The 27604-nt window shown below is 40.5% G+C and overlaps 1 protein-coding gene across 1 annotated transcript; it reads right to left on the bottom strand.

Annotated features, from left to right (window-relative positions):
• Positions 1 to 275: 275 nt before the first annotated feature.
• Positions 276 to 25116, bottom strand: ADGRG7 (adhesion G protein-coupled receptor G7). The gene is given in 25 exon segments (XM_059493919.1): positions 276 to 438; positions 440 to 509; positions 1685 to 1839; positions 2459 to 2530; positions 3598 to 3646; positions 3649 to 3678; positions 5294 to 5485; positions 5488 to 5648; positions 6962 to 7074; positions 8344 to 8384; positions 8387 to 8479; positions 9277 to 9357; positions 11271 to 11368; positions 11472 to 11583; positions 11781 to 11824; positions 11888 to 11930; positions 11933 to 11978; positions 12468 to 12507; positions 12509 to 12575; positions 13018 to 13140; positions 13476 to 13500; positions 15362 to 15471; positions 16247 to 16315; positions 25012 to 25077; positions 25080 to 25116. Coding segments are annotated over 25 exon segments (2100 nt in total).
• Between the last annotated feature and the right edge of the window lie 2488 nt (positions 25117 to 27604).

Here is a 27604-nt window from a genome sequence, read left to right as displayed (position 1 = left end):
AAGAGAGCAACGTCTGTGTGTCTGTACTGGAGGGTAAAGCTGTCATTAGCTCAGTCCTTGCCAAGACTTGGAGTACAAGCAGCACCAAGAGGCTCAGGTGCTGCCTGGCTGCTTTGCAGCCACATTGTCCTGCCAGCACATGGTCCTGCTCCTCTCTCCCCATGGTCTCAGCTTATGATCTATTTCCAGTCCCTGCAGCTGGAGAAGTGTGTCCATCATTCCAGGTTCCTGTTGGAGCTGTATGAAACAAACCACGAGCAATGCGGGATTGTATTTCATGGATTTGCAGGTTTGCAGTTCCAGTTAGGGAAGGTGGACAAAGAAATATTGTCTGAAAAAGTCTGGGTTGATCTGAAAGTTTTCTCTGAATGTTTTTCAGGCTGTGATTTTGAAATATTTTATGGTTTTTTATGCAGATACAGTGGTACCTGGAAAATGGGAACACTTTGAAAACTTTGTCTTGAAGAATGACGTTCTGAAAGTGAACAGAATGCAAATCAGGAGTTCCTGTAGAGGAAATGAAAGTGTGGACTTATTTTGCTGTTAAAACCAGAAAAGATTAGTCAATGTGACTTGATTCAAAAAGCAACCATAAAATGATTTTTGGTAACTGCTAACAATTACATCAATAACTTGAAATAAGTACTTTCAAGAGGAAAATGAATCCATGTAGGTGATTCCCAACTACAGATGCCTCAATTGCACATTGTAATGGATTAGTCAGCATGTGTCAGGAGCCTGTCTCAGGATCATGTTATTACTCTCATCTGGATAGGATGAAGATAAGACCTGGCTGAGGATGCCACAAGCATTAAATGTGATGTGCCATATCAGCACTTCAGTCAGATTCAGACAAAGTGAATAAAGACTTTAACATTTCTATACTGGTTTTCTAAATTCTCATTTCAAGGAGAATCTTGAGTCAGGAAAAAAAAAAAGAAGACTCATGTTTTTAAATAAATGGATCTGTTTCCTGCTCATGACTTCAGTTTTAAGTCCTGGGCATAATCTGTCCATCAGGGTGGTGTGATCACCTCAGGACTTTTTGCACAGAGTTTGCAGATCTGATTGTCACTGGTGTACAGGCACTCTGTTTTCAGTAGATCAAACTGACAATAAACAACTTAATGTGCGGGGATGGGTGGATTTTCACATATTTCTAATTAGCTCTTTTATAGAAAGTAGCCAGGGGCATAATAATGAAGAATCTATTACTCCAAGCACTTCATATGCCTTATATGAAGGGATTCATTTATAGGAATACAAGGCCAAGAATCCAGCAGGGCTCTGGAGGGAAAGAAGAGGCAGAAACTTTCCTGAAGGCTTTTTTCAGTATCACTGTGAAAGGCCTCAAGCCATGAAGCTCTTGTCACTACTCTGGGACTCTTTCCAACTTCTATTGCAGAGGAATTTTTTCCTGCTATTCTTTCTGAATATTATTTTATATATGGTTTGGTGTAAGAGAAGCCACCCAGACAGAATAGTCTTTTCAGTGCCGACCTTGAAATAAAATCCCACCTTCATTTGTACAAGAGTAAGAGTTTTGTGTGTGACAACAGCATCCATTTCTGAAGAAAAATCTGAATCTCTATAACTGCTCTTTAACAAGTTCCCACCCTATATCAAGCTGTAGAACAAATAAGTCCAATTTTTGTTTTTAAATCTCAATTATTAGTCTCAGAATTGCTAGCATTGAAAACACAAAACTGAAAGCTGAAAGCAAGACTTGTTTTTTCATTGCTTATTAACATGAGGTAACCAATCATCCAGGTGATCCCGAGCACTACCACTATAGAGATAGTGCTGATCATATTTTTCATTAATGAATCCTTTTTATTCCTTGAAGCAGGCACAAAAATTTATTCAATCTTTCTCTATACCATTTAATATCTGAGTTTCAAACTTTCTATTTATTCAGGGCTATATTGCAAAAAGGTATAATTAAAGTGAGTTGAGAAGATACACTTCCCTACATTTGTTTGATGTATCATTTGGAGAAGAAATCCAGAAAAATAAATGTAACCAAATTTATCAGACTAATCTATGTCTGGAGTATGCAGCTTGTATGTATCTGTTTTTAGTTTTAAAACTGAGGTTTATCAAGGCAATTGAAAATAAGCATGCCAGCTATTATAAGTTTTTTAGAGTGCTTATAAATTCATCCAAATGCACTTAATTTTCAACAAAAGAAGTAGCTGTCCATGAAAATTGTATTTAAAGAAATGAAGAAAAGGTACAAAATTTTGTTGAATTGATCACTCCCATGGAATTAATAAAATGAAAGCAATCCTTTTTTAAATAATCCAGTGTACACTGAGAGCTTGTGACATACAGCCTGTGACAATACATGGAGTGGTGATGTAAAACTGAGCAAGTAAATCTGCTTCATGCTGCTTGAGAACTGGAGTGGTGTTTGGCTGTGCTGAGAAATTCATCATTCTCAGTTGATTGGATCTGCTCTTCTCTCACTTTTAAGGGTTTAAATTGGGAATAACTGTCATTGAAGTTGAGTGATGCTGCAATCCAAAAAGGGGGACAAAAGTCTGAATATGTTCATTGATATGCACTTGAATAAAGTCTGACCCATTGTAACAAATGGAATTAATTTTCTGCCTGCTGAAAGTATACATTTCTTTAAAATAAAAAATTGTGTCAAAAATACGAGTTTGTGACAAGAAGGTCTGAGCTGGTGACAAGAGACTGAGGAATAAATTTGCAAAAACATGACCACCATGATGTAGATCCAGTACCCTAGATCCTAAGTAAGGAGAAAATGTGTTTCTTTCTAGTGAATATCTAGGTTGAGTAAAGAGTTTTATTTCTTTTGAGTACTTAGGAGTACAAAATAGTACAGCAACATGTCTTGGTTTGGAAAGACAGGTGTCTGCTAAGGAAGGCAGGCGCCTCCCCTGAAATGGAAAATGTAAACCTCCTCCCTCCAAATTGCTATAAATTTTAAATTAAGAGGCTCTCTGGCAAAAAAATATGGGAGCAGGAATAGCAGTTCTTTATTAGGGAAGAAAATAAAAATATAAAATAAGCAATGCAGTAAAGTAAAAACAACAGTGACAGAGTCAGAACACAACCTGACACCCTGTTGGTCAGGATGTTGGTAGCAGTCCAGTCGTAATTGTGGCTGCAGTCCTGGAGTGGCAGGTGTGGTTCTGCTGGAGCAGGGATCCTGTAGAAAAGGGTGTAGTGTTCCTCTGAAGATCCAGTGGAAGAGGCAGCTGTTCCTCTGGGAATCCAGTGGAGAAGCTGTGCTGGTGTTCCAGAATCTCCAGATTATATCTGGGTAGGAACCCTTGGCTCCTCCCTCTGGCAGAGCATGTCACAACAGGATGCTGTAGTTCTTATCAGTCATGCAGTGACATTCAATAGCCTGTTATCAGCAGATGTCCTCTCCTGAGGGAGGAGTGGTTGTGGAAGAGATAAGGAAAACTGCCCACAGAACAGAAGACAATTGCCACACAGATGGCAAATAGAATACAATTTTCTTGGCAATCCAGGACACAACAATACACCTAGAATTGTATTTATAATAAGCCATCACAAAAGGCATGGGATAGCAAGTGTTTTAATTATATGTGGACTTAAAATTCTTCCTGTTGGTAGTTTAGAGCTTTTCCTTCTCTGTCAGTAGCTGCAGTGTTATTGCAACAACTATGGCAGGGATTCCTAATTAATAAATGAGACATTAGCAATTTATTGTTTGGTTGCACAGGCATGCCTCCCTTCCACACAAATAGCTTATTACCTCCTGGGTTCCATAGATTTTAAGATCTATGTTTCACATGCCTTGTGCTAAGTTAAAAGGGTTTTCTGTAGCCTAAACAAAAGGCAGGACTGAGGGTTGTGAGCATTATTTTTCTGAGGACAGCTCATAGACACGGCTTGCAGATTTTTGCCAGCAAAGAACTTCAGCAGAGCTTCCTGAGCCAACATCTGTGGTGACAGAGCAAGCCCCTCCTGGGCTGTAGTGGCCTCCCTTATCACAACTGTGCAACCCCACATTCTGGTCAGCAGAGAGAAACTAGTTTAGGAACATTGTATCAAACACCTTTGCATTTCATACCAGATTGATGCAGAGTGTAACTTTTGCCCTGCAAGAAGCTTGGCTGTCAGGTTTGCCTCCTCAATCCCTTTGCTTCACTTCTTGTCTTCTGCACCTCCTGCCTGCCAGTTCACACTAGGCAGCACATCTCATGGGGAGAAACATCATGCAAAAGTTTTTATCCTGGTAATAAACATGCTCCTGAAAGTCTTTTCCTTCTTCATCCCTAGTAGAGACCTTGCAGATTGCTATGCACTGCCTGTGGTCTCAAAAGAGATCCAAAAGCAGTGAGTCAGAATCATTGTGGTTTGGATGTGTGTAACTTGTCACAGGACACACAGAAGAACATAATGCTGAGCTGTCATTCAAATACCTATGGAGGGAGCACGTTGCCATGTAGCCAGGCAGCATTTGCTGCACTTTTTCTGGTTTGCATGTGCAGTCCAAATTCCAAATGTTTCCAAGGAATTGCCTCTACAAATGCAAGACATAATAATGGAACAGTAAGGGTTGAAAACTTCTTGGTGAGTGCCATCAGAAACAATACAATTCAAAAGCTGAATGCACAACATGGAAAATACTGGTGCCCCTGTACACTGTATTAGAAAAGTTTCTTGAAACAGGCTGAGATTTTCACTTTACCTTATGAGCATCTGTCTGAATTTTCCCATTGTCTGGGTAAGTTCTCCAAAAGAGAAAATGAAACATTCTCTGAAACATTCTCTGAAAGTTTCCTTTTGGTTTTCAGTGTTGCTTCCAACTACTGTACTGACTTTAGAATGTGTTCTTTTCTTATTAATAAATAATGTATTAAAAATAATGTATGAAAAATAATATCAGGCACTCATTGCTTTTGGATGTATTCAAAGCTCTGGCTGGGAATCACTAAATGAGGAATTTAAGTCCACATATGCGATCACCATGACTGAAAGATTTTTTATTTAGTTGGCAGAAACAGATTGTTGAATGCTTGATTACTGTGAAAGTTTCTCCTGCACCCAACAGGCCTGTGCTGCTGTGCCAGTGGCCAGGCTATCAGTTTCAGTGTTTTATCAGGTCAATGAAAACAAGCTCAGGTTATACCAGTAATGTGAGCAGGAAAAGGAGATTATTAAATCACGTGGCACTAACCCAGGGACACTGATTCTACTTGCTCTCTGCTGCTCTCCTATCTTTACAACTCTCCCTGAATGTACTCTGTACTGTAAAATTTGCCACATGGACAACTTCAAATCTTACCCCACTTGATTAATGACATGGTTACAAGGAAACATCCAGGCAGTGGCTTTGTGGCTCTGAGCAGCAATAAGTACAGCAGTGCAGAGCTGAGTGCTGACCACAGGAATGCTGCCAACAAGAAACAGTGCAGCAGGACAGCCACAACTCTGCACCAGGAGTCCGTGGGAGTTTCCATCCTGTCAGAGGTAAGGTGGTGCTGGTGGCATCATAAGGAAGGTATTGCTGGTAGCATCTGGTGGTATCATTGCTGCACTTTCTGAAAGTTTGGTTTTCAATTCCAGAGATGATGTTAAAAATGAGAATAGAAAAGCAGAGACTCACTAACATCCACTTTACAGATAAGTTTTGAGTTTTCCTATTGGTAGAAACATGTTTAGGAGAAAAAAAGAAGAGAAAAATGAGAAAAATTCTCAAATAGTTTCTCATTTTCATTTATATTAAAAGCAAGTTAGAGAGGAGAAACTGTAATACAGACAGAAACTAAAACAGTTATTTGCAGAATCACACCAACATTACTCTCAGACAGCTTAACAAATCCATTAGTTTTGTCTGACTTTGACTAGAACAGAGAATATCCAGCACTTTTTAGGACTAGGCCTTGACTGACAACAATTTGGGATGTATTTTTTTCTCTTTCTGCTCTTTTTGGGATCTTTTTCATCAGTGTTAAGAAGCAAGTTAGCATAAAACAAGTATTTCTAACCATTCTCCAGAGTTCAATAGAATAATAAACCTCCACTTCCAAACTTTGTCCTATCTCTGAATCACAGAATCCATTAGGTTGGAAAAGGCTTCCAAGATCATTGAGTCCAGCCTATGACCAAACACCACCATGTCAGCTGGACCCTGGCACTGAGTGCCATGTCCTCTCTTTCCTTAAACACCTCTGGGGACAGTGATTCCACCACCTCCCTTGGCATTATATATAGTGCATGTACACATATATATAAATGTGTATTTTTTTATATTTTTATATATATATGTATATATATATATATATATATATATATATATATATATAACATTATCATAAATAAATACATTTAAAAGGCAGAGGCTGGAAGCACCTAGAGTCTTAAAAATATGAACCTTGATGGAATTGCTCCAAATCTGCATTAGTGCAAGCAGGATGAACAACAGGCATTAATCTATTATAACTTCAGCTCTGCTGGCATGACTTCCCGTATTGTTCAGAGGGGATTCACAGGACAACATTAATCACAGGCATGTCCATCAAGAAAATTTGCTGCAATTGTGTTTGTATTAAGTTGTTCACAATTAAACAGTAGCACAAGCTAGCTACTGCCTAGGAAAGAGATAACTGTTTACACATTGTAATACCAGAGTATGGGGGGAGGTCACACTGTTGATGGAACACTGTGACACATTTTTAAAGCCTAGAATTGAGATAGTGAACTGAAAAGCTCAATGTGTATCACAGACCTGTGTGCTCTGGGTCTCTGTTGTCTGTGCCTGACCAGGGGAGTAACAGAGGTGTCAGCAAGTGCCAAGCCACGCAGTGTGGTTTAGCTATTTTTGAAAATAGTATTTGCTAATTAATAATATTGCAATATGTTCTAAACTGGCTGCTTTTAATTGTTTTCCTCAAATTACATACAGAACAAAATGTTGTAACTTAGTGTAAAATACTTGCAGCTTCCTTCTTACCTAGTGAGTATTTGAAACAAAATGATAATTACCAGACCAGCCATGGACAATCCAACACCAATATAAGAAATACAATCCAAAAGCTTTTCATATTTATATTTTATCTGAAATGCCTAGAAAACCAATTGTATCAGTTATAGGAGATGAGATACATTTCTTTTGAAGCTTCTGTTTCTGGTTGCACGTAGGAGCAAGAATGTTTCAGTAAAGTTATGACTATTGCCAGAATTTTTAGGTCCCACAGAATTATTCTAGACCCCAAAACTAGAGAAGCTTGTGAAAAACACCAACAAGAGATTTAACAATATCAAATATTCATCAAAATAGCAGATTAAATTATTCATAGTAAAATGCAAGGTGACACAGACTTTACAAAGCAGCTTTTAGCTTTTCATACTGGTGAGCATTCTGAATTTTGACTTCTTGGTCTAAGGTAAGATATCACAAATAATTATAAATTGAAACCAGTCTATGTTTGTTTAGTGACAATAAAGCAACAAGTAAATGTAAATGTATTCAGTGAAACAGAAAATGCTGTTGCCTTTGCATAAACAGATGGGAATCTTATTTAGAATGTAGTCAGTTTATGCAAAAAAGACATGCATAACACAAAGGGAAATTCAGAACCAAGTAAATAGTACAAATTTGGAAATGCTGTTCTGTGAAGACAGTAAAAATGCACTCTGAAATGCTGGCACACTGAAATTAGTGACCACAATATGTGATTTTATCCAGGGTGTGTTTTGTTTAGAGAAGCTGAAATAAATACTGAAGGAATAACAAACATCAGAACCGGGCAGTCATTCCTAAATAGCCTTGTTGGTAAAGGAGGGCAATGTATAAAACTTTATGGTTGAATGCTTAATATTTACAGAGCAAGGCTTTTATAAACATATAAGCAGAGGGAGTAGTTAATGCTAAATCCTCCGAGCTGTTGACCCAGCACAAGGCAGTGCCACAGCTAGCCCAGACTCCAGGAAGCTCTGCTGTCCACCTGGGGACACTTCAGCCTTTGGACAACCCCTCACCTGGGAGCGACAGAGCTGGAGGCTGCAAAGGCTGAGCAGGGGAATGAATCAGGCCAGCCCTTCCCTGCTGAGGGGCTGCACCAGCAGCTGGGCACAGGCACAGCTCCTGTCAGAGGGAGCCAGGACTTGCCAACACATTTGGCTGTTCAGCAGCTTGGGCACAGCTTGCTCAATTTGCCAGATGTGCCACAGGGCAGAAACAAGTACATGGGGACACTCTAAACTCCTGTGCATTCTAGCTTGAGTGCACCTATGCCCTTGTGTTGCCATGCTGATCTTAGAAACAATCAACCAAACAAAAAAAAAATTAAACAGCCTCAGACTCTTCCCACTGAAGAAAGGACAATGCCCTACCATCAGAACAGCAAAATTAGTGGTGTGATTACACCTGCATGGTTTACAGTGTAATCCCAAAAGACACAGGCATGAGCACACAGCTGCAGCTCAGATGTGTCATACCAGGGATGGGGATTGCAAGGAAAAAAAGTGGCTACAGAGATATAGAGATAAGCACCAGCAAACAGTGTGAATTGTGATTTGATTTTGAAAGGGGAGCTGACAGCTACTAAGCAATATATGGGTTCCATAAACCTTGTGAATTATATCAATAACAGCATAATTTGGCATTTTAAACTTACTTTATGTGCCTTTCTCAGACAAGATTGCCAGTGAAAGTACCAATTCCTGTGAATTATCCAAGGATCAGGATTCAGGCTTCCTAATGAGTAAGCATTAAAGCACTGCCAGTTGAATTATGTGTAAGCCAAACAACAGCTTTCAGGTTTTGGTAGCACTGTTACTGCCAACCAGAGCTGAATCCACACTGGAATAGGAAGCAAACAATGACAAATGGAGTGGCCCTTCCCTCCCCTGCTGCAGCACAGTGGTGCTCATGCACTCACACACCAAATGGCATGCAGACATTTTCAAACATGCTTCTGCAGGGTACAGCAATTCGAACTACTTTTAATGAGCAACAAACAGCTTGGAGTGCAAATAAGAAATGAACACAACCATTCATGGTATTCAATAGTTCAATCAAAGATTATGAAAAAATATAGGAGCAAAAAAGTTTCAGTAATTTCCTTAGAAATGACACATTTCGTGGATCACTTAGCTGTACAGTTGTATGGTGATGATTACTGATCTGTCATATGTATGTGTTTGAGCTTAAAAACTTTGTTAAATATTGTAAGAAGAAGCCAATTACTGTTTTCTGGAGAAACCATGACAAATTTGAATACATATTATCTAAAAATTCAGGGGGATTGGCAAATGGACACTCACATGAGATCATTATCTGCAGGAAAGCAGTAACATCTGGCATCAGTTCCTGGTGGAGGAAGTCAAAGGACAAAATGGTTTTATCTAGGAGTGGGAGTTAAAAGAGAGCATGAAAAATTAACATTTCCCATATTAATATGTGTATTAGCCAAGTCATGTTGACTTTTTTCTTGTTTTCCAAAATTTTGGCTGTCTTCTGGAGAGAAACACTGTCCTCCATAGACCTGGTTTTTTTCATTCTTGATATAGGACTAATGCACCCCAAGACAAATCCCCTCTGGTATTCCTATGGCATTTTATGGAATACACTTTTGCTCACAAATGTCCTAGTTTAGCAGCACAGAGTCAGCAGTATCAGCTGTTACATACAGAAGTTGAAGAATATTTTCTATGCCACTTGATCTAAACACAAGAAGCCTGCACTATGCTCATGCACACATTCAGCATTTACAGATTTTTGTTTAGATTTTTCTCAGAATCCATATAAGTAATTGAGAACACCTGCTATTCCTATGAATGTTAAGAGAGATCTTCAATTTTTGCTGAGGTGGAGTGTGAAAATAATTATTACCCTTCTCTCAGTATCCTTTCTGGGGGAAAATACTGGTAAATGAGAGAAATAATATCCTAAATCTTAATATATACACACAGTCAAAATGGCCAGACTTTTAATAACACTAAATAAGAAATAGCCACACCAGGGACATTTACTGTTAGTGCAAAGTCAGAAGATAAGAGACTGCCTGAATTTTTGCCTTCAGATCTCACTTTTTGACTGGTTGGGGTTTTTTCACACTTCTACCAAATTAGAGTTCACCTAGGTGATTTAAATCACTCATCTGAATTGTAGCTTAAGTGAGGAAGCAAAATCCTAGATTATATAATAGGTTTTTTTATTGGTGTTATGCTTTTGACTTAAGATCAAGAGAGACTGATTTGATCTCTCTCTAATCTGATCATCAGGTGAGACTAATGTAACTGTATTTCTACAAAATATCACAAATGTGCACTTGAAGAAATCTGTTGGGACTTCTTTTAAGACAAACTGCATTCAATACCTATCTGCCTTGAGGGGAGTGTTATGTTATACTGGCATGATGATAAAGGTTTGATTACATGATTATACTGTTTTTCCACAGTATTGTTTTCTGAAAGAGAGAACAGAAATGGCAGTGACCAGTTAATGAGTTATTAATTGATTTTTGTTGTCAGTGCTGGCTGTGTGAGGTTACTTGGTTTATCTCTTCACAACTTTTTCTAACTCTGGTGAGAGAACTGAATTATTCATTTCCCTATGGGCTTGTATTCAAATTATGTTCATCATTATGATGTCTAAGTGCTCTACTAACCTCACCTTTGTTATACTGCTGTGATTTCTCAGTGTTACTGACACTACCATGAGAGACTGAGGACAAGTCTGCTGGTTTCAGGTGCCCAGCGTGAAACTCTTGTGATGACAGAGAAATGCGCATATTTGAAGAACTACAGTTTTATTTTCTTTCTTTTTCTCCTGGTCAATTCCAACTTATCCTCCAAGCACTGCAGAATGTAAGTAATGGACATCTGGAAAAATCCCAAGTGAGTAATGCAATTTACAGGTGTTAGGATGGGGATGTCCTAACTGACACCTGACAATAAAAGGAATTTTAGTTGAAATGGTTCATGTCTTCAGATTTCAGGAAAAAGTAAGTATGTACTTGTTCTTGATCTCAGTGTTGGTAGAGTTATGGTCAAAGATTCAGCACACCCTCAATTTTAGAAAATAAAACAACTGAAAAAGTCACAGACACCAAAAGTATTCTGGCCATTAGATGTATGCTTGCATTCTTCTATAAATAAGATTCTCCAGCTCATTTGATGTTTGCATTTCTTGTACCAAGCATCAGCATACATAAAAACCAACCGGCTAAGGGTTTTTTTTCCCCCAAAGGAGATTTTCAGTGAATATTCATTAAAAATTTTCCCAGCTGCAGTTTTCGAAAGAAGAAAGGGCTTACTTAAAATGTTGAACAGTATCTGAACTTCAGTACTGAGGTCACCAATAAACCCAGGAGCATTTTCCCGTATTTCCTGTATTTCTGTTTTTCCCAGGATACTTTCCCAGTGCTGTATCTGCAACAATTAGCAGTGTATGAGTTAGGATTTATAATTCATAAATGTGTTCATTCTGTCTAGCTAAATCAAACAACACACAGGACTTACTTCTCTATGCCAAAAACAGAATCACAGAGGAGCTTAATTTCAGTGGAGCAGACTGGATTGCAGCATTGGGCTGTGAGATGTTACCAGTGAAAGAAAATTCCTCCATTGCTTTCATGAGGTTGCATCAAAATAATGAGTGGGATAAAACTTATCATTATTTGTTATTATTCAGCTACAGGTTCAGTTTCTGAGCTTCCTGTCTGATTTGGTTCTCCAGTGGGTAGTGCTCCTCATTTCCTATTCCCATCTTTTCTCTAAAGCAGAAGAATCCAGCAATGCTTACATTGGTGTAAATTGGGAATTGCACATTGGAGTTGAATGGCAAACTTGTTCATGAACTGCTTTCATCCTGAACCAGAAGGGGAAATGCTGTTGACTTGCATCTAAAGAAAATGGCAAAAGCTCAAGTTACCTGGTTGTAGCATTCACAAGAGTATTGTGGATGAATTCTGTTTGTTGGCATCCAAGATTTGACTCACTGTAGCCATTACTGCCCCAGATGCCTGAATCAAGCAGAAAAATGGCAATATTCAAATGTAGTTGAGTAAATCACCCCATGTGCTACACACTGAATGGGCAAAGTAAGAACACTTAACAAGCATTGCTTGAAAGTACACAACAAAGTAAAAAAGTAAAAGAAGGCATTCAAGGGAGCACAAACTTTGTGCCAATGGGTTCATAAAGCCACATTTTTATTAATTTAGTTAGTAGAGATATAATTATTAACTTAAACATTAAAATTTCTGATGTACATCTAAACAGCTGATAAGGTTACACTCAGCTCTGAGAACAGACCCAAGGGTGATTCCACAAGTACATGCTCAAGGATGCTTAAATAATTCTGCTAAATGACAAAATTAATGCATTTGTTTGTAGTGTTATGTACAGTTAAGAGACAGAACAGTGTCTTTTCTGCTGGTGGAGGGGGGAACAGAATTGATATTGCAAATATTAAGCCCCACAAGTCTTATTTTCATCCTAATAAGACTCACCTGAAAGTCTTCTGATACATTTGGCTTTTTCCTAATCTGCAGCAGTGATGTTCTGTCAGGTCAGCTGGCCTATCATGGAGGTGAGGATTTGAGTGTTACTTGCAATAACTTAAACCTCCCTGGAGCTCACAGTTTCAACCTGTGAGGAAAATGTCATTTAACAGAAACAAAAAGACGAAAGGCAAAAAAGTCACCACTTCATAGCATTCTCACACAAAATAAAAATATACAAGTAATAAAATAAAAATAAAAAAATACAAATAATTGGCCATCTAAAATGTTTATGTTGATGCCAAGTGTTTACAAATTCTCCCTAAAGATTGTTTTCATGAATTCTTGGAGCATCTTGGGTTGGAAGGGAGCCCTGGAGGTCCCCATGCCCAACAGGGGCTGAAACCAAGCTGCTCAGGGAATCACTTTGAATATCCCCAACCTCCCTTGGAAAACTGCTTGTGTTTGAACAGTGTTAAGGGGGAAAATATTCTCTATCTAAATGGAATTTCCTTTATTGCCCCTTGACTCTGTGGGCACTCATCCTAAAACTGCATACCTTGAAGAACAGCCTGGCCCCATTGTTCTCCCCACCTTGCCTTGAAGTAGCAGCAGGATCTCGCCTTTGTCTTGGGGTCACTGAGTTCTGAGTCTATAAACTTCTCTGCACCTTTCGTTGTTCCTTAAATAACCACAACAGGATTTGTTGAAAGGCCATCAAAGGAACTTGAGAAATATCCTCTGGAACAATCATGCCTCTCAACACAGGGCTTATAACCTGCACTGAGGACATGCTCCTCACTTCAGTACATTATACAGTGTTAGCTTGGAATAAATGTAAAAAAAAAAAATAAAAACAACCAATACAATATTCTGCTGCTGGAGGTACCAATATGAATTGCTATAAGCACCGGTTGGATCCAGTTTGAGTTAGTTAGCACTGAATGAATAGAGATTAAATGTCTGTAGCATCTTTAAAGTCTAAAAACAAAACCAAGTTGAGGCATCTAGCTGTACCTTCATATAATAGATGAAGGTATAGCTAGATAACAATAAGAGATAGAAAATCTGCCAGTCATCAGGTCAAGTCATCTGGTTTTTAATCCCATCAATTAATAACTCTACTGAATTGCTTCAGTAACTGAATTGTTCTCAAATTATTTATGTTGGGAAGCTATCAAAATCAAGATTAATTCTATCATGCAGCTTTGAAGCATTGATAAAACTTGGCAGGTATTTAGGGAAGAAAAGTGCATGTCTTGCATAGGAAGGAAGGAAATTTGCATTTATAATTACTGGAGATAATATTATTTGACTTGAAAACATCTGCATGTGCACAATTGACCAACAGTACATCATGAACACCTGTGTTCACTGTTTGTGGTATTTGTTGGGTCCCCAGGACAAAGGAGGAATGATGAATCTGGCTCCATGTTCTTAGAAGGCTAATTTATTATTTTATGATATTCTATTAAAGAATGCTATACTAAAACTATACAAAACAATAGAGAAAGGATACAGACAGAAGGCTTAACAAGATACTAATGAAAAACGCGTGACTGACTCCTCAGAGTCCCGACACAGCTTGGCACCCATTGGTCATTGAGTAAAAACAATTCAACCATCTGTTGGATAAACAATCTCCAACCTCATTCCAAAGCAGCAAAACACAGGAGAAGCAATCAGATAATCACTGTTTTCATTCTTCTCTGAGGCTTCTCAGCTTCCCAGGAGAAGAAATCCTGGCAAAGGGATTTTTCCGTAAAATATGACAGTGACACGTTCTTGCTTCCAACTTCTAGCATGACCTTGGATTCAAAATAAGCAGTTCTATTTAAAAGTAATCAAATCCTTTTAAACCTGGGCTCTGGATCACCAGCATGCACACCTCCTGCTCCCATTCCCCAGCTCCCCAAGCTGCCCTCAGCTCACTAGATGGCAGCCTGACATCACAGCTCCCAAGAAACCCACACATTACTGATGGCAGCAGAAAAACCATGTGTCACACCTTACTGGCACTGGAAATAGCTACTTGTAATATTATATATTGCTTTGAACCGTTTAGTGAAGGTTATGTACTAGAAAAATGCAATATTGAGCTCAGGGGTTTCTCAGGAAAGAATCCAAGCAGATGAAGCATTGGGTTGAAGGTACAGAAGTCAAGCAAAAGTGCACGAGGAAAGGACTTCTCTTATTTAACAGACTGTACCTGGTGGGTTCTTTTTTTTCTTTTTTTTCTTTTTTTTTTTCCAGTTGGGACTAGTGATAAGGAAGTGAAACACAGAAGCAGCAGAAGGGAAGCAGTCACTGTAATGTGCTTACTCATGTTCAGCTCTGCATGTTTTGCAGATACAGCAAGGCTAAGCCTTAGAGCTAGACTTAGGGAGTTATGGATTTTATGGATTTTATAGATGGCATTCATGCAAGAGAGTTTGAATTTAGATTCTTGATGGACAAAAATATTGAGAGAATGGAAAGACTTCACTCTTAATCCTTCTGAGCATGTTGGTGTCAGTGTCATCCTCCTGCCAGTCTTCTCCCTTTTCACTGGTTTGGTACCCTGGGTCAGCATCGCCTCTGCTCAGAGGCATTTGCTGAGAACTACAAACCTGGCTGAGGAACTTGCAGGCCAGTTAAGAAATGTGGAATGGGATGCTGTGTTCAGGCAAACCCAAGCAAAATAAAATCATCACCGTTGGAAATTCAGGCCATCTGCAAAGCAGACACATGCCAAGAATGCCACTGGAAAAAGGCTTTGCTCATTTATTTTGCTTTCTGCAAAGTTTTGAGGAACATGAGATATATTTCCTGCCCCAATTTTCTATTCCCACTCCCCATATTTTTTTTTTCCCCCAGGTCAGTGCACAATCTCAGAAACTGTTTAAGTAGTAATTTAAGATTACCTGTGATGGTAAGGAGTCCAGATTTTCATTAGAATTCAGAATGTGGGGAGGCTTTAAAGTAGGAATTTTCCTTTCTCTGGAGCACATCTGGATTTCTATTGAAGTGTTACCTGTAATTTTCTAAAAGCAGAAAGATATGCATTTAGTATAGAAGTTCTCACACATTCACATGACCTCACTGGGACTTAAAACTGTTCTGTGTCTGTGACACCCTATCCAGTGTTATTTTCTATTTGTTTGCAAAATTTTGTCTTTCAGTGTTACAAGTGACCATCTATTATTTAACTATTTATTGTTCTTTTCAGAACATTACATTTGTAATGTTTCAGAACATTACATGTGTTTACATTCGTGTACACTGTCCTGTCACAGGGGCTGATATTCTTTATGTCCAAGTCAGGCTTTTGTTATGTTTGAGCTGCAGAAATACATTTTTTAATTGGGAAGCACTGGCATCAGCTCTGAGCTGTCAGAAAGACTTTTTACCATGTCCTGAAAAACAGAGTATATTTGTTATGAAAGAGATGCACAGGACATGTGGAGCAGCAGCTGTGCAGCACTGACTCCTCTACAAGGTCTCTGAAAGCTGAGGCACTTCATGGAACCACAGCCGATGGAAAGCATCCTGAATCCTAATGCTAAATAGTAGGATATAAACAGATTGTTTTACTATTAACAGACTCTCCTCCCAGCCCCAGATCCATCTCAGCATGTGTACCTGAAATTCTCTGCATTTGGGGCAGAAAGCCTTGCAGAAAAGTTTGTGCTCCTGCTGCCTGAGCTACAGAGCTCTGGCTTCAAACACAGACCTCTCATCTGGTAACATCTTTCACAAACCTTACATCTGCCTTTGGGAAATGGGAGCAAAAGGAAAGAAACACATACCAGTCAGAGTATCAGGTGCACATTCCTTTTAGGAGTGGCCATATTTACTCACTATCATCTGTTCAAAAATAGGGGTTTTATATTATTTTCAAAAATGCTCAGCCTTAGTACTGTAGGCACAGAAATTAACTGCACAGAAAGAAAAAAAGAATATATTTCAAGATGAAATATTTTTAGCATAAGGATCAGTTTTCAAAAATGAAATAGTACTGAGACAAGAGAAGCTCATTGAATCTTTTGCCCCTAAATGAAATAAAAGCAGTTAGGTTAATCTTATCTAAACCCAAGCTTCTAAGCTGCCACAAGTGATATTTTTAAAGTGAGTGAAGTCTTAAAAGCTCCTACTTTTTGCCATCTCTTCTATTTTCACTGTTTTAGTCCTAGAAAATTTGAAAAATATTATGAAGCCTCATCTTTGCTATCTAATACCCAGACAGAAATCAGACTTGGTAACCTAATGCCACAGAATACAGCAGGGGACAAAATTACAGACTTTTGAACAGTAAATGGGGAGCAGTTCTTTGGTGACTCTAAACCATGATGGGCTTGATTTGGCTTTTGGTGCAGGACATTTCTGCCCTGCTGTCTGCTGTGCTGGGACAGGCTGAGCACCCAGACCCCACAGCTGGTACTGGCTCCATCCAAAGGCAGCATGGTAAACCCTGGCCTGATCCAAAAGAGCAGCCTGCTACATTCTCATGTACCTTACTGCTATAACTTAACACAAATTTACCTCACAAAGCTGCAAACACTTGGAAAAAATATTGCAGCAGACAGGCAGAAAGTTTTTGCTTCATCTTAAGACTTGCAACATCCTGTTTTTGCTAACTTTTGCTAATTCAGACCACATTTCAGCTGACTATGTCCCATTAGCAGGACTGACTCAAAGCATATTTATGGTCAGGGTCCTGAGGGGGCTTAGGAAACCTGGAGTGTTGTCTGAGTTCTGGAATGGGCTTTCATGTCAAATTACTTAACTTTCTGTGGATCTTGTTTTCTACAGGGCCTCGGTTTCCCACTATACCATGACACTTTCCTTCTACACAATTATTACCAAAAAATAAGGATGCATGATGCTGCAAAGATGAGGTCTGCCTTACAGCACCATACCCGAGCCTTGCTTGCCAGAAGGTGGTTAGCAGGACAGTGCACAGGCATTGTGCCAGTGTCAAACCATGACATTGTCTCAAAAATGTGGTGGAAGGAACTTCTGGAGGGCATCTAGGCCAATAAGAGGCTCCACAGCCTCACTAGGAGATGTGCTGCAGTGACATGATACCTTTCTGAATCCAAGCATTTCTCTTCATACTCAATCTCAGTGTCTCAAACTGCAGTTTATGACTCTGTGTCTTGCTTTACCTCTGGTGTTAGTGAGAGGGTTTGGGTTTATGGTCTTTGCAGCTCCCTCTCAGCTGAAGGCTCTGTTAGCCCTGAGCTCAGTCTCCTCTTCATCACAGTGAACAAGTTCAGCTCTTTCCCACTCTTCCTGCAGGCCACCTGTCCAAAGCTCCTCACTGACCTCACTGCACCCTCCTGAACCCTCTCCAGCTTCCCTAAGTCTCGCTAACCTGGCTTGCAGGTGGCAAAACTAAGTTTGTATTTCCCAGTGGTGCCTCACCAGGACCAGGAAGGGCAGGGTAAGAGTGTCCATCAATCTGTCTCCCTCCACATAACACAGCTGCTCTTCCACCTTGTTTGCAGAGAACCACACACTGCTGGCTCATATTGAACTTGGCATCTGCTGTAATTCCCAGCCAGTTTCCAGCATGCCTGCTCCTCAGCCAGCAAGTTCCTGCTCTGTACCAACGTCCCTGGCATGGAGATCAGCACTTATTCCTCTTGGACACTGTGAGGTTTCTCTTGGAATGGTCTTCAGCTTTCTCAAGTCCTTCTGCACTTCTTCACTGTGTCAGCAATGCCTCTGCCCGACCCCAGGCTCAGTTTCATGGGTGCACTTGTGAGAGGACCAGCAAGCCCTCTTGTCTGTCCACAGCCCAGGCTGTGGATGAAGGCACTGAAAGGTTCTGCCCTGCTATTGACCAGTGGCTCTGCTTTTACAACATCCTGATCAAGCCCCTGATTGCCTGTTCCCTTCGGGCTTGCCTGTTGAGTTAACTTTCAGCCCAGCAGGTTGTTCATTCACCCAACACGTGTCTTCACCTACCAAACAAGAACACTGAGGGACATGGTGTTGAGGGCATCTATAAATCAAAGTGTTTTACATCTTGTTACTCTTCTGTTGTCTACATGCAGTAATTTCATGTGGCAGAGAGTCAGATTGGTCCTACGTGTAAATCCATGCTGCTCCTGATGGTCTTCTGGTCTCCCATATGCATGGGAGTAACTTCAAGAGGAAATGTTCCAAAATGCTTCTAGCACCTGAGGTGTGCCTGACTGGCTTATGGTTACCCCAGATCTCCTTCTTGCCTTTCTTAAAGGTGAGCACAATATGAACCTTCTTGCAGTTCTCTGTGGCCTCTCTTCAACACCACAGGTGACAGGAGCCCACAGGGGCATCAGCCAGGTCTTGAATGAATCCTCTCTAGACCCATGGATTTGAATACCCTTGTGATGATCCTGCTGTCCCTCTGAGGGGTGAAAGCCAAGAGTAAGTTGTTATGAACACATATGCATTCATACAAGCTTTTTTTTTTTTCTTTCTAGTTATTCAAGTCTTGATCTGAAAGTGCTTTGGGCTGCTTTACATGCTTATACTCCTTGGTTTCAGACTTAGAAAGGAGAGTCCATCTGAAATAAAATTTTCCCACTGATGCAAATCCCAAATTATTTCAAATATTTTAATGTCATTAAGATCCCTCCAGATTAAAACAAAACAAAATAAAACCAAAGCAAACAAAAAAAGACCCAAACAGAACAAACCACAGAAATAAAACCAGGCCCTTTGTTATGATTTGTGAAAGATAATAGCCATGACATAATGTAGAAAAGCAATGAACTATGAGCAAGTGGAAATTTTTTCAGCATTGTTGGAACAAAAGTAATTGGGTTACAAAAGTTGTCTACACTGCATGCCATGCTCTCTTTTCCTGGCAATAAACTGATCACCTCCTCCATACTCCCAGCTCCTGACTGCCCTTTCTTCCAGCCTCCTCAACCCCTTTAGCATGTGATCCCATGCTCTTCATGCTCCATCACACCTCAGCCCCTCTCACCTCTTAGATCCATCTTTATATTTTCAGCACATAAAACATACATCTCCATTTTGTTAGCTGGCGGAGAGGAGATAAATGTCATGGATAGTTTATGCATCTTAGTGACTGGACTGGATTGACTGGACTCAACCTCCTCACTGGTAGCATAAGTCTCCTTTCCTTTTCCTCTTTGAGATAATTATAGGCTTGGTCTTTTGTACCCAGCTAGTGAAATGTGCAAAACTCATAAGATTTTGAGACCTTTAAGATGTGTAACCACCTAGTAAATTTAGTTGAAACTGGTCAGCAAGCTAAAGAAGGTGCCAAGAAAGTGGAACAACAGACAGATGGACAGTATAAACTTTCCTCAGGAAAACAGAGTAAAATTGAGGGTTTGTAATTTCAGTAATTTTTGTTATGATTTCAAATTAATCATGCCTGTCCAAACATTCGTACCTCATGTATTTTAACAATTATAGCTATTAAAATCTATTTTAAGGCAATTCACTGCAAATCAAATGCAGAACACTAGAGCAGTGACCAAAAGAAATTACAGAATCATCATAATGCTTTGTTTTCAGTGCTGAAATCTCAGCCATGATTATTTTATTTAAGCCAACTTCTCTGAAACATTTTGACCAAATGTTCCAATTGCTGATGTTGGAGAGAGATGGAGAAGACTGATTCAGTGATCAGAATCTGATTTATTGTGGGATACAAATGCTTATATACTATTTTAGGGAGCCTAGTAATGTGTATTATGATGATTAGGTTAAAAATCACATACACAAACTTATGCATAGAACAACATCTCTTGCTTGCAGAGTTTAATAAGATTTTCTTTTGCTGGTAAACCAGTCTGATTGAATCTTCTTGCAATCTAGGTCTGATTTTCAAAGTTCTGCTCACTTTTGCCTAGGCATCCTGCTATCAAATCTCTTATGTTAACCAGGCCCAAAGTCCATTATCTGTCTTCTGTCCCCCAACATACCAACATCAATCAATCATGAGCTCATCCAATCTAGCAATGTCTGCTGGATGTGCTGCCCATCCTGTCATAAGGAAAATAATATGGAAGACCTGAACTTTCCATCTACCTAGCAGTCCTCACCAAGAATATTTTCCTGGGTACACTGCAGGTATTTTGACATCCTTCTGACCAAACGTGTCACATCATTTGACAAAGCCCAGCTGACACATGATGCTGTATTTGTGTGCCATACTGGCCATGTTGCAGGCTGTTGGAAAAAAGGAGCTGGAGATTTTTCCAGCCCTGAAGATCCTGCAGCCTCCCAGCACAGGGCAGTCATAGATGCCATGCTGTGGCAGAGGGGACTGAAATGGGAGTCAAGCAGGACAGTGCTATCTATTCCAGGTGTAGGAAATTTGACTCATCCCAGACCAGTGCCAGTGGCAGCTGGGGCTGAAGGCAGGCATTGTCCTACAGGGTGCTGAGGTGGATGGTGTCCTCAAACACAGGGCACATCCAGACACAGCAACACTGGTCACTGAGACCTGAATCAGATTTTCATGTCACTGTGATCTTCAAACAGGGGAATTCAAACAAAGACCAAATTGGCTAGAAACAGTCACAGATTGTCAAAATCTGTAATTTCTTCCCCAGATGTATTATTCCTTTGAGGTGGGTAAGAAATACAGCCTCACCAAGCAGGAAGAGCCATGGCACTGCTTGCGGATCTGACCCTGCTGAGCAGATCTCAGCACAGGACAGGTCAGGCATCTCCCATAATGGAGGTGTTCCCAGAAATGGTCCAGCTGCCTGCACTGCCTGGCTTGTACTGACCTTTATGACAAAGACATCCCACCCACTCCTCTGGGCACAGACAGGCTCCATCCCCAGAGCTGCCTCTGTGGAGACAGAAGCACATGGACAGGAGATTCCATGGTTTTTGTAGTGCTGTGCAAAAAAAGAATCAAGGCATGTCTATATATATATATATATATATATATCTTCATCAACAGTTATATAAAATAATGTATCTATTTAATTTGATGAAGGAAAGAAAGAAACATGGTATTTTTGAAGCCTCAGCTAAAAATATAGATATGACACATAATCTCACCCATATACTCGGTCACTTGCCCCTAAAACCAAAGACATGAATGTGGGGTCAAAGCTTCCAAACATGAATTTGCTTTCCCAAAACAATATAGGTGGGAGCAATTGTGTGCCGGTGCTGAATGACCAGGAGTGTCAGTGTTTCTCCAGTCTACCAAAAGCTCAAACTGTTAAGTCCATGAAACACCCAAATTACTTTTGCAGGAATTCACAGGACCAAGAAGGCAAAACAAAGCCACAGATTCCTAGTGCTGAAGGGCCTGGCACAATAATAAGGATATGGATAGTCACACATCCAAGGATCAGATAAGGATGCCATGATTTAAGACAGGCATTATAGGATAAAACAGGAAAACCCCATGCCCCAAACTCAGCCATAGCTTCTATACCCACTTCAGGACAGGTGATGATTTTTATTCTGTCTTTGGGCAGAAATAGTGGGTTTTCTTTGAAGTAGTCATTTAACTGGCTGCCACAGCTTCAGGGGAAAAAAAATACAGTCTAAGCAATAGCAGAGAAGTTGCAGATCTTAGAAATTTCTGAATGTATTGTGGTATTTCCTGTGTATTATGATATTTCAGACGAAGCTGTGAAAATCTTAAGGCTTTTTTAAAAAGACACTGGCAAATTTGGAATTGCTAAAGGGGCATTCTGCTGCAGAAATATCAACAGGGAAGGGGTGGGCAGACCTCAGTCTTGGAAAGAAGGATCCAAGAGCTGAGAGATCTCCACAGAGCAAGGTTTGCTCCCAGCCAATCTCACCAGGTCCCTAAATGAAGGATGGAGTTGGAATCCTTTCCAATAAGGGTCACAGTGGAAATTGCACACCTATGCACTGGGTGTATGGTTTCAAATAATGCGGAAAACTGGATTTGAGGACTGCCATTTGATCTGACATTTTAATGCCTGTGTTTTGAGACAAACTGACAAACAGAGCAAAGCCAGAGCATTCAGAAGTAAACAGCACTGCCAGGAACACGTGCCACTGTATATTTCTAATGTTCTCACTGAACTAAAGAGATTGCTTAACTTCTTACTCTTTAATGGAATTCATATAACTGGAAGATTATTGCAAACTATAAGGGCTGTGCCACGTGGCAGGGGTAATTCTATTCTTGGAACTCTTTGCTCAGCTTTTGCTCATGTTATTGCGATTTAGCAGTTGTGTTTCAGGCTGTCTCAGCTCCACTGCAGCCAGATGTCTCTGATGACAGTGCAATAACATCTAAGTGTAGCTAGGTAATGTCTGTCCCAGCCATCAGCTTTTCAAAACACATTGTCTCTCCACTGGAAATCTTACAGGAAGGAAAGGAAATCTCCTCCAGCAACTGAGATTTGTGTGGCCCAGATTTGTGCAGCCCTAAGCAGCTGTGGAGAAGCTCTGGATCTGTGGGAGCCGGGTGTCCGATCACGGCGTTGTTGCTCCTGCACTGTCCCACCAGCCTGGCACTCAGTGTGGCACATGTGGCACATGTGGCACATGAGTCACCCTGGGGCTCAGCCACCTCCCTGCTCTGGACTGGGAGCTTGGGAACCCCCAGGGCACTGGCCTTGCTTGGTGAGCATGTAGCCGAAGCAGCCGGGCCAGGCAGGGCCACATCTGGGACCAAGGATCCCAAAAGCAGGGAGGGAGCAGGGCTGCCCTGCCAATGCCTGGATCCTGGTGCCTGCTGAGGAGCAGAGTCTGGGACAGCCTCAGGTGGGAGCAGTGCTGGAGCTGCCTCTGCAGACAGCTGGGGCAAGGCTGGTGATGGTCTGCAAAGGAGGGCAAGGAAAGAGAAAGGTGAAAAGGAAGACAGGGCTGACTCTCCTTTGGAAGCAATAAAGCAGAAAAGCAGGCAGCTGTGGGGTAAAAAGTTCAGCATTCACCCCTGGAGGTGCAGACAGAGCTGCTGTGAAGCCCATGCAGCAAAGGGCAGGTGACAGCAAAGGACACCAGCCTTACCTTTGCATTCCCTGAAAGAGTTCCTCTGTAACAGCGTGACACTCTCAGAACCCGCTAATGCCAGGCAAAACTGTGCCTCTATTAGAGCTGCCTGGTAACTTTTATTAGCTTACTGTTCAAGGTCTCATGAGTCTTTTTTTGTTTCAGAGAGAAATCTGTCTTTCACAAATGCAAATTCCTGAGCTGACTTAGGCAGTCACACCTATTACACATGTGGTAACAGGCTTAAAATCATGAGGTTCTTCTGGTTTTATTTTAAGATTCAGAAAACATCTTCTTTGTCTTTTAATTTTTGCAGACATTAATCATGTCAAGAATGCCACTGATTGTTGGCTGTATATATTTCTAAACTAAAATTATTAGATCCTTACATATTACCAGGTCACCATGAACTGCTGAGGGAGTTTTAATCAAGCATCGTGGGAACTGTTGATGCTAATAGTTGTGATTGAAGTCTGAATAAAGAGGAAACTCTACCACTATGCACGGCAAGCAATGCACCAGATGGGCATGGAGGTATTTTCCACCCCTGAAGGAGCTGCAGTTTAAATTCCTTCCTTAGCAGCTCATTTGCCTGCAGCTGGGTTAGGCACAAGCAGAGGGATCCCTGGGCTGCACTAAGACAACTCCCTTCTCATCTGGGTTTGGCTCCATCAGGTGAAAAAAGGGTCTGAGCATATACTGATTTTAACAAAGGTAGATTATTACTGACAGTAATAGTTTAACAGTGATGTTAAATAATCACTGTTTACTTTTCTGTCCTCTCTTGGGTTTGGGAATATTCAATCCCTACAAACATCTGATAAATCTCTTGAAGTAAATGTAACCTAATGAATCCTCATATAAACTTTTCTTCAGGCTTCTTGGTCTTAAATCATGTCTGGCTCTTTACTGGACAAGCAGCCAGGATTACTTGGTTCTTTCAAAGAATTTTAAATATAGGTCCATGCATAGTTTTGTGACACTTCAGTGTAGTGAGTATTTTAATGAGGAAACACTGAGGAGCTTTCTGCTCCAAGTTTGCACACAGAAATGTTTTACAAGAGTACATTGACTTGATTTTCAGATATAGAAAATGCAACTCTCTGGTATGCTTTCAATAAATATTTCCACAATACAAGTTGCAATGGAAACATGAACAGGTGCAATATGGATGCAAACATACAAGCATCTGCAAAGTAAATATTTCCTTTTTAAGATACAATTTACTAGACTAGTTAGAGGTTTATTTATCTCTTTTGAAAAACAAATCAAATTTCTACCAAAAGGGTGAGAAAATGTCAAGACATTTCTCAAATTTATATCAAAAGGAGTCATGAGCAGTGTACACATGTTCCAATGAAAACACTCCAGAGATTGCTTGTCATCCTCATCTGTTTTACAGCAGCATACAAAGTTTGGGGTACTTCTTTAAACATTGTTGTAAGAAGAAAAATATTTCCTCCTCAAAGTGTGCAACATGGATGTAATAATTTTTCAGCAGTCATGCTTAAACATTTAAGGAAAGGAAAAAGATCACAGAGAGTTCAAATGGGGTAGAATAATTTACCCCATTTATTTAAATTACAAAATAATTTATAAATCTTACCTGCTTTGAGCCTGAGGAGCTGCCAAATACACAGCACCCAAAGGGTCACAGTCACTACACAACAGTGACTCCAGCCAAAATTCTGTCCCTGTGGGGTGAAGGCATGTTATAGTGCAGGCTGTCTGCAATGCTCTAAAATTATTATTATGCAGTCATATTCTTGTTATAAATCATTAACTACTTGTCTACTGTTAAAACTTTAACCTTTTCTGTTCTAAAAATAAGAGTTTTGGCATATGTGTGTTTATTGCCTCTTGGGAACTGACTCTGGTCCTCCTTATAGATCTGCTCATACCCTGGGGGAAGTGGTGCTGGCTGGCACAGGGTGAAAGTCAACACAGTCAAAGTGAAGAAGAAAATAGAGTTATTTTAAGAATGAGTTGGAATAAACACGTCTTTTTTGTCATCAGCATTCAGTGGATTAATTCCCATTCTGTAAGTGGGACAGTACCTTGCTTTTACATGGTGTTTTTTGCTAGCGAGGAAAGGAGATTTGTTTGGCTTTTTTAATTACCAAAGCAATTCTATATCACTTTAAAAAACAGGACTCAACAAGCTGATGTGATGTGCAGAGGATGTACAGAAATGCAGTCAAAAAAAAGGGTTCTGGTCTCTTGGGATGTGGCACAATTGCCTAGCCATTAGATACTACTGATACTGCTGCTACTCCAGACTACAATTCCTTTAACACCTTACAGATTGTTATGATGTCTTTTCTTCTTATGAAGAATAAAAATGAGCAATATATGTATTTATTATTTTAATTTAATTGATGGCAATCTGCAAGGTACTCATAATGATACTCATATTCAAAATATTCACACTGAAAATAAAAATTATCTCAGGTGACCAAGACACTTTGTGTTGAAGAAAACTCCTCAGGACATAGGAAAGACTATGGAAATGCTGAAATAATTAAGATTTCTTATCACTGGCCGGGGTCTATGTAAAAATCAGAAATGGGATGGGGCTGCTGTGGAACGTGCTTTGAGCTGTTTTATTTTTCAGCATCAGTCTCATTACATGGTGATGGCAATGGGAAGATGCCAGCAGCTCACATCCCAGGCAGCAGACCAAGAACTTAATGTTACAATTCACTTTAAAAGTTCTTTGCCCAATCAAACAAAGCAAAAGCACATTGACAGTAGTTCCACCCAACCACTATAAGCACACGTACCTTTGGTTAAAACCATGCTTGTTTATTTCCAATACAATACTTGCTTGTAAGCCTTAAAACACAATGCACAGAGCTCCATTATTAAGCTTAGAACTTTTTAATATCTTGCTAGATAAACTTTTCTGTAGCTTAGAGAGTTATTCTAGACAAGCATTATTCTAGAGTTATTCTAGACAATAGAATATTGTTCTATTTGTCCTTACTTTTCTACTTTTTACATAATTTTTCTGCTGACCTATCTCATGGCTGCTGCATAGCTCTAATCACAGTTTTACTATCTCTGAGGCCTGCCTTGTACAGCTTTCCCAAAACCCTCTAATTTTGTGTATTCCCACAATTTCTTTTACAAATGGGAGCACCAAAATTGTTAATGTGCTTCTTCAGAGAGCCAAATGTCTTAATAGTCTGCTCACAGAGGTTTAGTTAAAGCCAGGCTGTGCCACCACGCCAGTGCCAGGCTGGTACAAACCTTTAGGAGGGACAGGGCTGCATGCTGTCCCTCTGGGCTCAGTTCTGTCCAGTCAGGAGTGTCTGCATGTCTGTCTGTCTGTGGCAGCCCTGTTCCTTGTGCTAGATCTTTCCTCTCTCTGTGTTGTTCTCATTAGCATGGGAAACAGGAAAGGGAGAAGATGCTCAGTGGTGGATCAGCACAGGGACACGAGGAGGGCACAGGGGCCGTGGCACTCTGGGGGCAGGTGAGTCCAGGGTGGCAGCAAACAGCACCCAGGGCCACCAGAGCCCTTCCCCTGCCCGAGGTGCCAAACTGCAGATTCCCCCAGTGCCAGGGAATGGGAGGCTCCATTGGAGAGGGGCAGGCACGGGGCTCTGTGGGGCAGGACAGCCGTGTGAGGGGCTGTGGCACAGCTCCAGTGGCCCCAGTGTGCATCCAATGGCCAGGGATCCCCTGGGCTTGGGGGAAATTGTGGGGCTGGCCAGGCAAGCCCTGGGAGCACGAAGGCAGCGTGGCCCAGCTCTCCCACTGCTGCCAAACTGAGCAGCAGCAATGCTCAGCTGGACAGAGACTTCTCCTCCTCATCCTGCTCCCAGAGAATGCTTTGGAGCCTTGAAATGTTAATTACTTTACAGCCTCCTGCCATAAGAAGTTCAGTGTTTGCTTTCCTGCTGTTTAAAGGGATAAGAATGTAAAACTGGATCTAAGAGACACACAGGAAGAGATGCTCATCCCTGAGCAGGACTCTTACAGACAAAGCAGAGCCAAGTGTAATTTGGTTATTGAAGATGGGAAAATGAGGCCCAGAACAGTTCAGTGACATTAAGCTCCATCCAGCTTTGCTAAACTCAGTTTGAGGTTTGTGGTATACTGAAAGCATACCCAGCTACTGAATCACAGGTCTGAGTCCTTTGCTAATAGAAATGCTGCTAGATGAGTGCAGGTATTTTTAAATGACAACATAG

This window comes from Ammospiza nelsoni, chromosome 2 (genome assembly GCF_027579445.1).
Source record: "Ammospiza nelsoni isolate bAmmNel1 chromosome 2, bAmmNel1.pri, whole genome shotgun sequence".
Classification (NCBI taxonomy): Eukaryota; Metazoa; Chordata; class Aves; order Passeriformes; family Passerellidae; genus Ammospiza; species Ammospiza nelsoni.
The sequence above is the reverse complement of the archived record's forward strand: the minus strand, read 5'-3'. Positions and strand labels throughout refer to the sequence as shown.